We start from the raw sequence: 13,470 nt of genomic DNA, 5'->3' as shown, positions 1-13,470 counted from the left end.
TGTTGGACCTGTCATCGAGGAGGGTGTTGGACCTGTCATCGAGGAGGGTGCAGCACCAGTCATTGAGGGCAGTGTTGGACGAGTCATCTAGGAGGGTGTTGGTCCTGTCATCGAGGAGGGTGTTGGACCAATTATCAAGGGGGGTGTTGGACTAGTCATCAAGGAGTGTGTTGGGACAGTCATTGAGGAGGGTGTTGGAGCAATCATCCAGGAGGGTATTGGGCCAATCATCGAAGGCTGTGTTGGCCCAGTCATCGAGGGTGGTTTTGGACCAGTCATCGATGAGAATGTTGGACCAGTCATCGAGGGGGGGGGTTGGATCAATCATCGTGGAAGGTGTTGGATGCATCATCGAGGGCAGTGTTGGCCCATTCATCAAGGATGGTGTTGCACCAGTCATCGAGGAGGGTGTTGAAACAATCATCGAGGCGAATGTTGGACCAGTCATCGAGTCGGGTGTTGGACCTGTCATGGAGGGCGCTTTTGGACCATTCATTGAGGGCTCTTTTGGACCAGTCTTCGAGGGCGGTGTTGGACCAGTCGTCGAGGGGCATGTTGGACCAATCATCGAGTGTGGTGTTGGACCAGTCATCGAGGAGGTTGTTGGACCTGTCATCAAGAGGGTTTTGGATCAGTATTTGAGGATGGTGTTGGACTAGTAATCGAGGGCGGTGTTGGTCCTGACATCGAGGATGGTGTTGGACCAGTCATCAAGGAGGGTGTTGGACCAGTCATCGAGGATGGTGTTGGAGAAGTCATCGAGGGGAGTATTGGACCAATCCTCAAGGGCGGTTTTGGACCAGTCATCGAGGAGGGTGTTGGACAAGTCATCAAAGAGGTTGTTGGACCAGTCATCGAGGGCAGTGTTGGACCAGTCATCGAGGAGGCTGTTGGACCAGTCATCAAGGAAGCTGTTGGACCAATCATCGAGGAGGGTGTTGTATCAGTCACCAAGGAGGGTGTTGGACCAATCATCAAGGATGGGGTTGGACCAGTCATCGAGGAAGGTGTTGGACAAGTCATTGAGGAGGGTGTTGGACCAGTCATCGAGGAGGGTGCTGGAACATTCATCGAGGGCGATGTTGGATGAGTCATCGAGGAGGATGTTGGACCAGTCATCGAGGGTGGTGTTGGACCAGTCATGGAGGGCGGTATTGGCCCAATATCTGAGGAGGGTGCTGGACCAGTCATCAAGGAGAAGCATGGATCATTCTTCAAGGGCGGAGTTGGACAAGTCATCGAGGAGTGTTTTGGACCAGTCATTGAGGCTGATGTTGTTACAATGATTGAGGACTGTGTTGGACCAGTCATCGAAGGCAGTGTTGAACCAGTCATTCAGGAGGGTGTTGGAGATGTCATTGTGGAGGGGGTTGGACCATTCATCGAGGAGGGTGTTGGCCCAGTCATCGAGGATGGTGTTGGAAATGTCATTGAGGAGGGTTTGGACCAGTCCTCGAGGAATGTGTTGATCCAATCGTTGAGGAGCATGTTGGACCAATCATCAAGGCCGGTGCTGGACCAATCATCGATGAGAATGTTGGACCAGTCATCGAGGAGGGTGTTGGACCAATCATTGAGGAGAGTGTTGGACCAATCTTCGATGAAAATGTTGGACCAGTCATCGAGGAGGGTGTTGGAACAATCATCGGGGAGGGTGTTGGACCAATTATCGATGAAAATGTTGGACCAGTCATCGAGGGTGTTGTTGGACCAGTTAATGAGCACGGTATTGGAGCATTCATCGATGGCAGTGTTGGACCAGTCATCGAAGGCGGTGTTGGACCAGTCATCAAGGAGGGTGTTGGACCAGTCATTGAGTGCAGTGTTGGACTACTCATCTAGGAGGGTGTTGGTCCTGCCATCGAGGAGGGTGTTGGACCAATTATCAAGGGGGGTGTTGGACCAGTCATCAAGGAGTGTGTTGGGACAGTCATTGAGGAGGGTGTTGGAGCAATCATCCAGGAGGGTATTGGGCCCATCATCGAAGGCTGTGCACGGTATTGGAGCATTCATCGAGGGCAGTGTTGGACCAGTCATCGAAGGCGGTGTTGGACCAGTCATCAAGGAGTGTGTTGGGACAGTCATTGAGGAGGGTGTTGGAGCAATCATCCAGGAGGGTATTGGGCCCATCATCGAAGGCTGTGTTGGCCCAGTCATCGAGGGTGGTTTTGGACCAGTCATCGATGAGAATGTTGGACCAGTCATTGAGGGGGGCGTTGGACCAATCATCGTGGAGGGTGTTGGATGCATCATCGAGGGCAGTGTTGGCCCATTCATCAAGGAGGGTGTTGCACCAGTCATCGAGGAGGGTGTTGAAACAATCATCGAGGAGAATGTTGGACCAGTCATCGAGTCGGGTGTTGGACCTGTCATGGAGGGCGCTTTTGGACCATTCATTGAGGGCTCTTTTGGACCAGTCTTCGAGGGCGGTGTTGGACCAGTCGTCGAGGGGCATGTTGGACCAATCATCGAGTCTGGTGTTGGACCAGTCATCGAGGAGGTTGTTGGACCAGTCATCAAGAGGGTTTTGGATCATTATTTGAGGATGGTGTTGGACTAGTAATCGAGGGCGGTGTTGGTCCTGACATCGAGGATGGTGTTGGACTAGTCATCGAGGAGAATATTGGACCAATCCTCAAGGGCGGTGTTGAACCAGTCATCCAGGAGGGTGTTGGACAATTCATCAAAGAGGTTGTTGGACCAGTCATCGAGGGCAGTGTTGGACCAGTCATCGAGGAGGCTGTTGGACCAGTCATCAAGGAGGGTGTTGGACCAATCATCGAGGAGGGTGTTGTATCAGTCACCAAGGAGGATGTTGGACTAATCATCAAGGATGGGGTTGGACCAGTCATCGAGGAAGGTGTTGGACAAGTCATTGAGGAGGGTGTTGGACCAGTCATCGAGGAGGGTGCTGGAACATTCATCGAGGGCGATGTTGGACGAGTCATCGAGGAGGATGTTGGACCAGTCATCGAGGGTGGTGTTGGACCAGTCATGGAGGGCGGTATTGGCCCAATATCTGAGGAGGGTGTTGGACCAGTCATCAAGGAGAATCATGGACCATTCTTCAAGGGCGGAGTTGGACAAGTCATCGAGGAGGGTTTTGGTCCAGTCATTGAGGGTGATGTTGTTACAATTATCAAGGACTGTGTTGGACCAGTCATCGAAGGCAGTGTTGAACCAGTCATTCAGGAGGGTGTTGGAGATGTCATTGTGGAGGGGGTTGGACCATTCATCGAGGAGGGTGTTGGACCAGCCACCGAGGAGGGTGTTGGAGATGTCATTGAGGAGGGTTTGGACCAGTCCTCGAGGAATGTGATGATGCAATCATCGAGGAGCATGTTGGACCAATCATCAAGGCCGGTGCTAAACCAATCATCGATGAGAATGTTGGACCAGTCATCGAGGAGGGTGTTGGACCAATCATTGAGGAGAGTGTTGGACCAATCTTCGATGAAAATGTTGGACCAGTCATCGAGGAGAGTGTTGGAACAATCATTGAGGAGGGTGTTGGACCAATTATCGATGAAAATGTTGGACCAGTCATCGAGGGTGTTGTTGGGCCAGTTAATGAGCACGGTATTGGAGCATTCATCGAGGGCAGTGTTGGACCAGTCATCGAAGGCGGTGTTGGACCAGTCATCAAGGAGTGTGTTGGACCTGTCATCGAGGAGGGTGTTGGACCTGTCATTAAGGAGGGTGTTGGACCAGTCATTGAGGGCAGTGTTGGACTACTCATCTAGGGATGAGTTGTTGAGGGAGAGAGGGATCAGTTATCGAGGGATCACTTGTCGAGAGAGAGAGGGATCAGTTATCAAGGGAGAGACGGATCAGTTGTTGAGGGAGAGAGGGCTCAGTTGTCAAGGGAGAGAGGGATTAGTTGTCGAGGGAGAGAGGGATAAGTTGTTGGGTGAGAGAGTGATCAGTTATCGAGGGAGAGAGGGATCAGTTGTTGAGTGAGAGAGGGATCAGTTGTCGAGGGAGAGCGGGATCAGTTGTTGATGGAGAGAGGGATCAGTTGTCGAGGGAGAGAGGGATCAGTTGTCGAGGGAGAGAGGGATCAGTTATCGAGGGAGAGAGGGATCAGTTGTCGAGGGAGAGAGGGATCAGTTGTTGAGTCAGAGAGGGATCAGTTGTCGGGGGAGAGAGGGATCAGTTGTTGAGGGAGAGAGGGATCAGTTGTCGAGGGATCACTTGTCGAGGGAGAGAGGGATCAGTTATCAAGAGAGAGAGGGATCAGTTGTTGAGGGAGAGAGGGCTCAGTTGTCAAGGGAGAGAGGGATTAGTTGTCGAGGGAGAGAGGGATAAGTTGTTGAGTGAGAGAGGGATCAGTTGTCGAGAGAGCGAGGGATCAGTTGTCGAGGGAGAGAGGGATTAGTTATCGAGGGAGAGAGGGGTCAGTTGTCGAGGGAGAGAGGGGTCAGTTGTTGAGGGAGAGAGGGATCAGTTATTGAGGGAGAGATGGATCAGTTAATGAGGGAGAGAGGGATCAGTTGTCAATGGAGAGAGGAATCAGTTATCGAGGGAGAGAGGGATCAGTTGTCGAGTGGAAGAGGGATCAGTTGTCGAGGGAGAGACGGATCAGTTATCGAGGGAGAGAGGGATCAGTTGTCGAGGGAGAGAGGGATCAGTTGTCGAGGGAGAGAGGGATCAGTTATCGAGGGAGAGAGGGATCAGCTGTTGAGGGAGAGAGGGATCAGTTGTCGAGGGAGAGAGGGATCAGTTATTGAGGGAGAGATGTATCAGTTGTCGAGGGAGAGAGGGATCAGTTGTTGAGTGAGAGAGGGATCTGTTGTCGAGGGAGAGAGGGATAAGTTGTCGAGGGAGAGAGTTACTAGTTATTGAGGGAGAGAGGATCAGTTATCGAGGGAGAGGGGGATCAGATGTCGATGGAGAGAGGGATCAGTTATCGAGGGAGAGAGGGATCAGTTGTTGAGTGAGAGAGGGATCAGTTGTCGAGGGAGAGAGGGATCAGTTGTAGAGGGAGAGAGGGATCAGTTGTCGAGGGAGAGAGGGATCAGTTGTCGAGGGAGAGAGGGATCAGTTATCGAGGGAGAGAGGGATCAGTTGTCGAGGGAGAGAGGGATCAGTTGTTGAGTGAGAGAGGGTTCAGTTGTCGAGGGAGAGAGGGATCAGTTGTTGAGGGAGAGAGGGATCAGTTGTCGAGGGATCACTGATCGAGGGAGAGAGGGATCAGTTATCAAGGGAGAGAGGGATCAGTTGTTGAGGGAGAGAGGGCTCAGTTGTCAAGGGAGAGAGGGATTAGTTGTCGAGGGAGAGAGGGATAAGTTGTTGAGTGAGAGAGGGATCAGTTGTCGAGGGAGAGAGGGATCAGTTGTTGAGGGAGAGAGGGATCAGTTGTCGAGGGAGAGAGGGATCAGTTGTCGAGGGAGAGAGGGATCAGTTGTCGAGGGAGAAAGGGATCTGTTGTTGAGGGAGAGAGGGATCAGTTGTCGAGGGAGAGAGGGATCACTTGTCAAGGGAGAGAGGGATCAGATGTCGAGGTAGAGAGGGATCAGTTGTCGAGGGAGAGAGGGATCAGTTATCGAGGGTGAGAGGGATCAGTTGTTGAGTGAGAGAGTGATCAGTTGTCGAGGGAGTCAGAGATCAATTGTTGAGGGATAGAGGGATCAGTTATTGATTGAGAGAGGGATCAGTTGTCGAGGGAGAGAAGGATCAGTTATTGAGGGAGAGAGGGATCAGTTGTTGAGGGAGAGAGGGATCAGTTGTCGAGGGAGAGAGGGATCAGTTATCGAGGGAGAGCGGGATCTGTTATTGAGGGAGAGAGGGATCAGTTGTCGAGGGAGAGAGGGATCAGTTATCGAGGGAGAGAGGGATCAGTTGTCGAGGGAGAGTGGGATCAGTTGTCGAGGGAGAGAGGGATCAGTTATCGAGGGAGAGAGGGATCAGTTGTCGAGGGAGAGTGGGATCAGCTGTCGAGGGAGAGAGGGATCAGTTATTGAGGGAGAGAGGGATCAATTGTCGAGGGAGAGAGGGATCAGTTATCGAGGGAGAGAGGGATCAGTTGTCGAGCGAGAGAGGGATCAGTTTTCAAGGGAGAGATGGATCAGTTTTCGAGGGAGAGAGGGATCAGTTATCGAGGGAGAGAGGGGTCAGTTATCGAGGGAGAGAGGGATCAGTTGTTGAGGGAGAGTGGGTTCAGTTATTGAGGGAGAGAGGGATCCGTTATTGAGGGAGAGAGGGATCAGTTATTGAGGGAGAGAGGCATCAGTTGTCGAGGGAGAGAGGGATCAGTTGTCGAGGGAGAGAGGGATCAGTTGTCGAGGGAGAGAGGGATCAGTTATCGAGGGAGAGAGGGATCAGTTGTCGAGGGAGAGAGGGATCAGTTGTTGAGGGAGAGAGGGATCAGTTGTCGAGGGAGAGAGGAATCAGTTATTGAGGGAGAGAGGGATCAGTTGTCGAGGGAGAGAGGGATCAGTTATCGAGGGAGAGAGGGATCAGTTGTCGAGGGAGAGAGGGATCAGTTATTGAGGGAGAGAAGGATCAGTTATTGAGGGAGCAAGGGATCAGATATCGAGGGAGAGAGGGATCAGCTGTTGAGGGAGAGTGGGATCAGTTGTCGAGGGAAAGAAGGATCAGTTTTTGAGGGAGAGAGGGGTCTGTTATTGAGGGAGAGACGGATCAGTTGTCGAGGGAGAGTGGGATCAGTTGCCGAGGGAGAGCGGGATCAGTTGTCGAGGGAGACAGGGATCAGTTATTCAGGGAGAGAGGGACCAGTTGTTGAGGGAGAGAGGGATCAGTTATTGAGGGAGAGAGGGATCAGTTGTCGAGAGAGAGGGATCAGTTGTCGAGGGAGAGAGGGATCAGTTGTCGAGGGAGAGAGGGATCAGTTGTCGAGGGAGTGAGGGCTCAGTTGTCGAGGGAGAGAGGGATCAATTGTTGAGGGAGTGAGGGATCAGTTGTTGAGGGAGAGTGGGATCAGTTGTCGAGGGTGAGAGGGATCAGTTGTCGAGGGAGAGAGGGATCAGTTGTCGAGGGAGAGAGGGATCAGTTATCGAGGGAGAGAAGGATCAGTTGTCGAGGGAGAGAGGGATCAGTTGTCGAGGGAGAGTGGGATCAGTTGTCGAGGGAGAGAGGGATCAGTTATTGAGGGAGAGTGGGATCAGTTGCCGAGGGAGAGAGGGATCAGTTATCGAGGGAGAGAGGGTGTCAGTTGTCGAGGGAGAGAGGAATCAGTTATTGAGGGAGAGAGGAATCAGTTTTCCAGGGAGAGTGGTATCAGCTGTTGAGGGAGAGAGGGATCAGTATTCGAGGGAGAGAGGGATCTGTTATCGAGGGAGAGATGGATCAGTTGTTGAGGGAGAGAGGGATCAGTTGTCGAGGAAGAGAGGGATCAGTTGTCGAGGGAGAGAGGGATCAGTTGTTGAGGGAGAGAGGGATCAGTTATCAAGGGAGAGAGGGATCAGTTGTCGAGGGGGAGAGGGAACAGTTGTCGAGGGAGAGAGGGATCAGTTGTCGAGGGAGAGAGGGCTCTGTTATTGAGGGAGAGTGGGATCAGTTGTCGAGGGAGAGAGGGATCAGTTGTCGATGGTGAGAGGAATCAGTTATTGAGGGAGAGAGGGATCAGTTTTTGAGGGAGAGAGGGATCAGTTATCGAGGGAGAGAGGGATCAGTTTTTGAGGGAGAGAGGGATCAGTTGTCGAGGGAGAGAGGGATCAGTTATCGAGGGAGAGAGGGATCAGTTGTTGAGGTAGAGAGGGATCAGTTTTCGAGGGAGAGAGGGATCAGTTGTCGAGGCAGAGAGGCATCAGTTGTCGAGGGATTGAGGGATCAGTTGTCGAGGGAGAGAGGGATCAGTTGTCGAGGATTAGAGGGGTCAGTTATCGAGGGAGAGAGGGAACAGTTATCGAGGGAGAGAGGGATCAGTTGTCGAGGGAGAGAGGGATCAGTTGTCGAGGGAGAGAGGGATCAGTTGTCGAGGGAGAGAGGGTTCAGTTATCGAGGGAAAGAAGGATCAGTTGTCGAGGGAGAGAGGGATCAGTTGTCGAGGGAGAGTGGGATCAGTTGTCAAGGGAGAGAGGGATCAGTTATCGAGGGAGAGTGGGATCAGTTGTTGAGGGAGAGAGGGATCAGTTATCGAGGGAGAGAGGGGGTCAGTTGTCGCGGGAGAGAGGAATCAGTTATTGAGGGAGAGAGGGATCAGTTTTCCAGGGAGAGTGGTATCAGTTGTTGAGGGAGAGAGGGATCAGTATTCGAGGGAGAGATGGATCAGTTATCGAGGGAGAGAGGGATCAGTTGTTGAGGGAGAGGGGGATCAGTTGTCGAGGAAGAGAGGGATCAGTTGTTGAGGGAGAGAGGGATTAGTTGTCGAGGGAGAGAGGGATCAGTTGTCGAGGGAGAGAGGGATCAGTTGTCGAGGGAGAAAGGGATCTGTTGTTGAGGGAGAGAGGGATCAGTTGTCGAGGGAGAGAGGGATCACTTGTCAAGGGAGAGAGGGATCAGATGTCGAGGTCGAGAGGGATCAGTTGTCGAGGGAGAGAGGGATCAGTTATTGAGGGTGAGAGGGATCAGTTGTTGAGTGAGAGAGTGATCAGTTGTCGAGGGAGTCAGAGATCAATTGTTGAGGGATAGAGGGATCAGTTATCGAGTGAGAGAGGGATCAGTTGTCGAGGGAGAGAGGGATCAGTTATTGAGGGAGAGAGGGATCAGTTGTTGAGGGAAAGAGGGATCAGTTGTCGAGGGAGAGAGGGATCAGTTATCGAGGGAGAGAGGCATCCGTTGTTGAGGGAGAGAGGGATCAGTTATCGAGGGAGAGAGGGATGAGTTGTTGGGTGAGAGAGGCATCAGTTGTCGAGGGAGACAGGGATCAGTTGTTGAGGGAGAGAGGGATCAGTTATCGAGGGAAAGAGGGATCAGTTGTCGAGGGAGAGAGTGATCAGTTTTCGAGGGAGAGAGGGATCTGTTATCGAGGGAGAGAGGGATCAGTTGTCGAGGGAGAAAGGGATCAGTTATCGAGGGAGAGAGGGATCAGTTGTCGAGGGAGAGTGGGATCAGTTGTCGAGGGAGAGAGGGATCAGTTGTCGAGGGACAGTGCGATCAGCTGTCGATGGAGAGAGGGATCAGTTATCGAGGGAGAGAGGGATCAGTTGTCGAGGGAGAGAGGGATCAGTTATCGAGGGAGAGAGGGATCAGTTGTCGAGGGAGAGAGGGATCGGATATTGAGGGAGAGAGGGATCAGTTGTCGAGGGAGAGAGGGATCAGTTATTGAGGGAGAGAGGGATCAGTTGTCGAGGGAGAGAGGGATCAGTTATTGAGGGAGAGAGGGATCAGATATTGAGGGAGCGAGGGATCAGATATCGAGGGAGAGAGGGATCAGCTGTTGAGGGAGAGAGGGATCAGTTATTGAGGGAGCGAGGGATCAGTTATCCAGGGAGAGAGGGACCAGTTGTTGAGGGAGAGAGGGATCAGTTATTGAGGGAGAGAGGGATCAGTTGTCGAGAGAGAGGGATCAGTTGTTGAGGGAGAGAGGGATCAGTTGTCGAGGGAGAGAGGGATCAGTTGTCGAGGGAGTGAGGGCTCAGTTGTCAAGGAGAGAGGGATCAGTTGTTGAGGGAGTGAGGGATCAGTTGTTGAGGGAGAGTGGGATCAGTTGTCGAGGGAGAGAGGGATCAGTTGTCGATGAAAGAGGGATCAGTTATCGAGGGAGAGAGGGATCAGTTATCGAGGGAGAGAAGGATCAGTTGTCGAGGGAGAGAGGGATCAGTTGTCGAGGGAGAGTGGGATCAGTTGTCAAGGGAGAGAGGGATCAGTTATCGAGGGAGAGTGGGATCAGTTGTTGAGGGAGAGAGGGATCAGTTATCGAGGGAGAGAGGGGGTCAGTTGTCGAGGGAGAGAGGAATCAGTTATTGAGGGAGAGAGGGATCAGTTTTCCAGGGAGAGTGGTATCAGTTGTTGAGGGAGAGAGGGATCAGTATTCGAGGGAGAGAGGGATCAGTTGTTGAGGGAGAGGGGGATCAGTTGCCGAGGAAGAGAGGGATCAGTTGTTGAGGGAGAGAGGGATTAGTTGTCGAGGGAGAGAGGGATCAGTTGTCGAGGGAGAGAGGGATCAGTTTTCGAGGGAGAAAGGAATCTGTTGTTGAGGGAGAGCGGGATCAGTTGTCGAGGGAGAGAGGGATCACTTGTCAAGGGAGAGAGGGATCAGATGTCGAGGTAGAGAGGGATCAGTTGTCGAGGGAGAGAGGGATCAGTTATCGAGGGTGAGAGGGATCAGTTGTTGAGTGAGAGAGTGATCAGTTGTCGAGGGAGTCAGAGATCAATTGTTGAGGGATAGAGGGATCAGTTATCGAGTGAGAGAGGGATCAGTTGTCGAGGGAGAGAGGGATCAGTTATTGAGGGAGAGAGGGATCAGTTGTTGAGGGAGAGCGGGATCAGTTGTCGATGGAGAGAGGGATCAGTTATCGAGGGAGAGAGGGATCAGTTATCGAGGGAGAGAGGGATCAGTTGTCGAGGGAGAGTGGGATCAGCTGTCGAGGGAGAGAGGGATCAGTTATTGAGGGAGAGAGGGATCAATTGTCGAGGGAGAGAGGGATCAGTTATCGAGGGAGAGAGGGATCAGTTGTCGAGCGAGAGAGGGATCAGTTTTCAAGGGAGAGATGGATCAGTTTTCGAGGGAGAGAGGGATCAGTTATCGAGGGAGAGAGGGGTCAGTTATCGAGGGAGAGAGGGATCAGTTGTTGAGGGAGAGTGGGTTCAGTTATTGAGGGAGAGAGGGATCCGTTATTGAGGGAGAGAGGGATCAGTTATTGAGGGAGAGAGGCATCAGTTGTCGAGGGAGAGAGGGATCAGTTGTCGAGGGAGAGAGGGATCAGTTGTCGAGGGAGAGAGGGATCAGTTATCGAGGGAGAGAGGGATCAGTTGTCGAGGGAGAGAGGGATCAGTTGTTGAGGGAGAGAGGGATCAGTTGTCGAGGGAGAGAGGAATCAGTTATTGAGGGAGAGAGGGATCAGTTGTCGAGGGAGAGAGGGATCAGTTATCGAGGGAGAGAGGGATCAGTTGTCGAGGGAGAGAGGGATCAGTTATTGAGGGAGAGAAGGATCAGTTATTGAGGGAGCAAGGGATCAGATATCGAGGGAGAGAGGGATCAGCTGTTGAGGGAGAGTGGGATCAGTTGTCGAGGGAAAGAAGGATCAGTTTTTGAGGGAGAGAGGGGTCTGTTATTGAGGGAGAGACGGATCAGTTGTCGAGGGAGAGTGGGATCAGTTGCCGAGGGAGAGCGGGATCAGTTGTCGAGGGAGACAGGGATCAGTTATTCAGGGAGAGAGGGACCAGTTGTTGAGGGAGAGAGGGATCAGTTATTGAGGGAGAGAGGGATCAGTTGTCGAGAGAGAGGGATCAGTTGTCGAGGGAGAGAGGGATCAGTTGTCGAGGGAGAGAGGGATCAGTTGTCGAGGGAGTGAGGGCTCAGTTGTCGAGGGAGAGAGGGATCAATTGTTGAGGGAGTGAGGGATCAGTTGTTGAGGGAGAGTGGGATCAGTTGTCGAGGGTGAGAGGGATCAGTTGTCGAGGGAGAGAGGGATCAGTTGTCGAGGGAGAGAGGGATCAGTTATCGAGGGAGAGAAGGATCAGTTGTCGAGGGAGAGAGGGATCAGTTGTCGAGGGAGAGTGGGATCAGTTGTCGAGGGAGAGAGGGATCAGTTATTGAGGGAGAGTGGGATCAGTTGCCGAGGGAGAGAGGGATCAGTTATCGAGGGAGAGAGGGTGTCAGTTGTCGAGGGAGAGAGGAATCAGTTATTGAGGGAGAGAGGAATCAGTTTTCCAGGGAGAGTGGTATCAGCTGTTGAGGGAGAGAGGGATCAGTATTCGAGGGAGAGAGGGATCTGTTATCGAGGGAAAGATGGATCAGTTGTTGAGGGAGAGAGGGATCAGTTGTCGAGGAAGAGAGGGATCAGTTGTCGAGGGAGAGAGGGATCAGTTGTTGAGGGAGAGAGGGATCAGTTATCAAGGGAGAGAGGGATCAGTTGTCGAGGGGGAGAGGGAACAGTTGTCGAGGGAGAGAGGGATCAGTTGTCGAGGGAGAGAGGGCTCTGTTATTGAGGGAGAGTGGGATCAGTTGTCGAGGGAGAGAGGGATCAGTTGTCGATGGTGAGAGGAATCAGTTATTGAGGGAGAGAGGGATCAGTTTTTGAGGGAGAGAGGGATCAGTTATCGAGGGAGAGAGGGATCAGTTTTTGAGGGAGAGAGGGATCAGTTGTCGAGGGAGAGAGGGATCAGTTATCGAGGGAGAGAGGGATCAGTTGTTGAGGTAGAGAGGAATCAGTTTTCGAGGGAGAGAGGGATCAGTTGTCGAGGCAGAGAGGCATCAGTTGTCGAGGGATTGAGGGATCAGTTGTCGAGGGAGAGAGTGATCAGTTGTCGAGGATTAGAGGGGTCAGTTATCGAGGGAGAGAGGGAACAGTTATCGAGGGAGAGAGGGATCAGTTGTCGAGGGAGAGAGGGATCAGTTGTCGAGGGAGAGAGGGATCAGTTGTCGAGGGAGAGAGGGTTCAGTTATCGAGGGAAAGAAGGATCAGTTGTCGAGGGAGAGAGGGATCAGTTGTCGAGGGAGAGTGGAATCAGTTGTCAAGGGAGAGAGGGATCAGTTATCGAGGGAGAGTGGGATCAGTTGTTGAGGGAGAGAGGGATCAGTTATCGAGGGAGAGAGGGGGTCAGTTGTCGCGGGAGAGAGGAATCAGTTATTGAGGGAGAGAGGGATCAGTTTTCCAGGGAGAGTGGTATCAGTTGTTGAGGGAGAGAGGGATCAGTATTCGAGGGAGAGAGGGATCAGTTATCGAGGGAGAGAGGGATCAGTTGTTGAGGGAGAGGGGGATCAGTTGTCGAGGAAGAGAGGGATCAGTTGTTGAGGGAGAGAGGGATTAGTTGTCGAGGGAGAGAGGGATCAGTTGTCGAGGGAGAGAGGGATCAGTTGTCGAGGGAGAAAGGGATCTGTTGTTGAGGGAGAGAGGGATCAGTTGTCGAGGGAGAGAGGGATCACTTGTCAAGGGAGAGAGGGATCAGATGTCGAGGTCGAGAGGGATCAGTTGTCGAGGGAGAGAGGGATCAGTTATTGAGGGTGAGAGGGATCAGTTGTTGAGTGAGAGAGTGATCAGTTGTCGAGGGAGTCAGAGATCAATTGTTGAGGGATAGAGGGATCAGTTATCGAGTGAGAGAGGGATCAGTTGTCGAGGGAGAGAGGGATCAGTTATTGAGGGAGAGAGGGATCAGTTGTTGAGGGAAAGAGGGATCAGTTGTCGAGGGAGAGAGGGATCAGTTATCGAGGGAGAGAGGCATCCGTTGTTGAGGGAGAGAGGGATCAGTTATCGAGGGAGAGAGGGATGAGTTGTTGGGTGAGAGAGGCATCAGTTGTCGAGGGAGACAGGGATCAGTTGTTGAGGGAGAGAGGGATCAGTTATCGAGGGAAAGAGGGATCAGTTGTCGAGGGAGAGAGTGATCAGTTTTCGAGGGAGAGAGGGA

General features: G+C 52.5%; 1 protein-coding gene across 1 annotated transcript; it reads right to left on the bottom strand.

The window, feature by feature from the left end:
• Positions 1-320: 320 nt before the first annotated feature.
• On the bottom strand, positions 321-2,229 carry LOC147110847 (uncharacterized). The gene is made up of 4 exons (XM_085999973.1): positions 2,150-2,229; positions 1,513-1,830; positions 801-1,135; positions 321-655 (listed from the first exon to the last, which is right to left on the bottom strand). Exons 1-4 carry the CDS (start codon positions 2,227-2,229, stop codon positions 321-323), a joined length of 1,068 nt encoding a protein of 355 aa, XP_085856099.1.
• Between the last annotated feature and the right edge of the window lie 11,241 nt (positions 2,230-13,470).

Source organism: Somniosus microcephalus, chromosome 11 (genome assembly GCF_052327205.1).
Source record: "Somniosus microcephalus isolate GS21.2 chromosome 11, FLI_Smic_1.0, whole genome shotgun sequence".
Classification (NCBI taxonomy): Eukaryota; Metazoa; Chordata; class Chondrichthyes; order Squaliformes; family Somniosidae; genus Somniosus; species Somniosus microcephalus.
This window is presented reverse-complemented; position numbering and strand designations above follow the sequence as displayed.

Excerpts from the sequence above, each read along its gene's own strand:
- LOC147110847 (XM_085999973.1), bottom strand. The coding sequence starts at position 2,229 with ATGATTGGTCCAACGCCCCCCTCAATGACTGGTCCAACATTCTCATCG. Across the intron at positions 1,831-2,149 it reads AAACCACCCTCGATGACTGG|TCCAACACTGCACTCAATGA; the intron begins GCCAACACAGCC and ends CTAGATGAGTAG. Across the intron at positions 656-800 it reads AACACCCTCCTCGATGACTG|TCCAACACCATCCTCAAATA; the intron begins GTCCAAAACCGC and ends CTCGATTACTAG.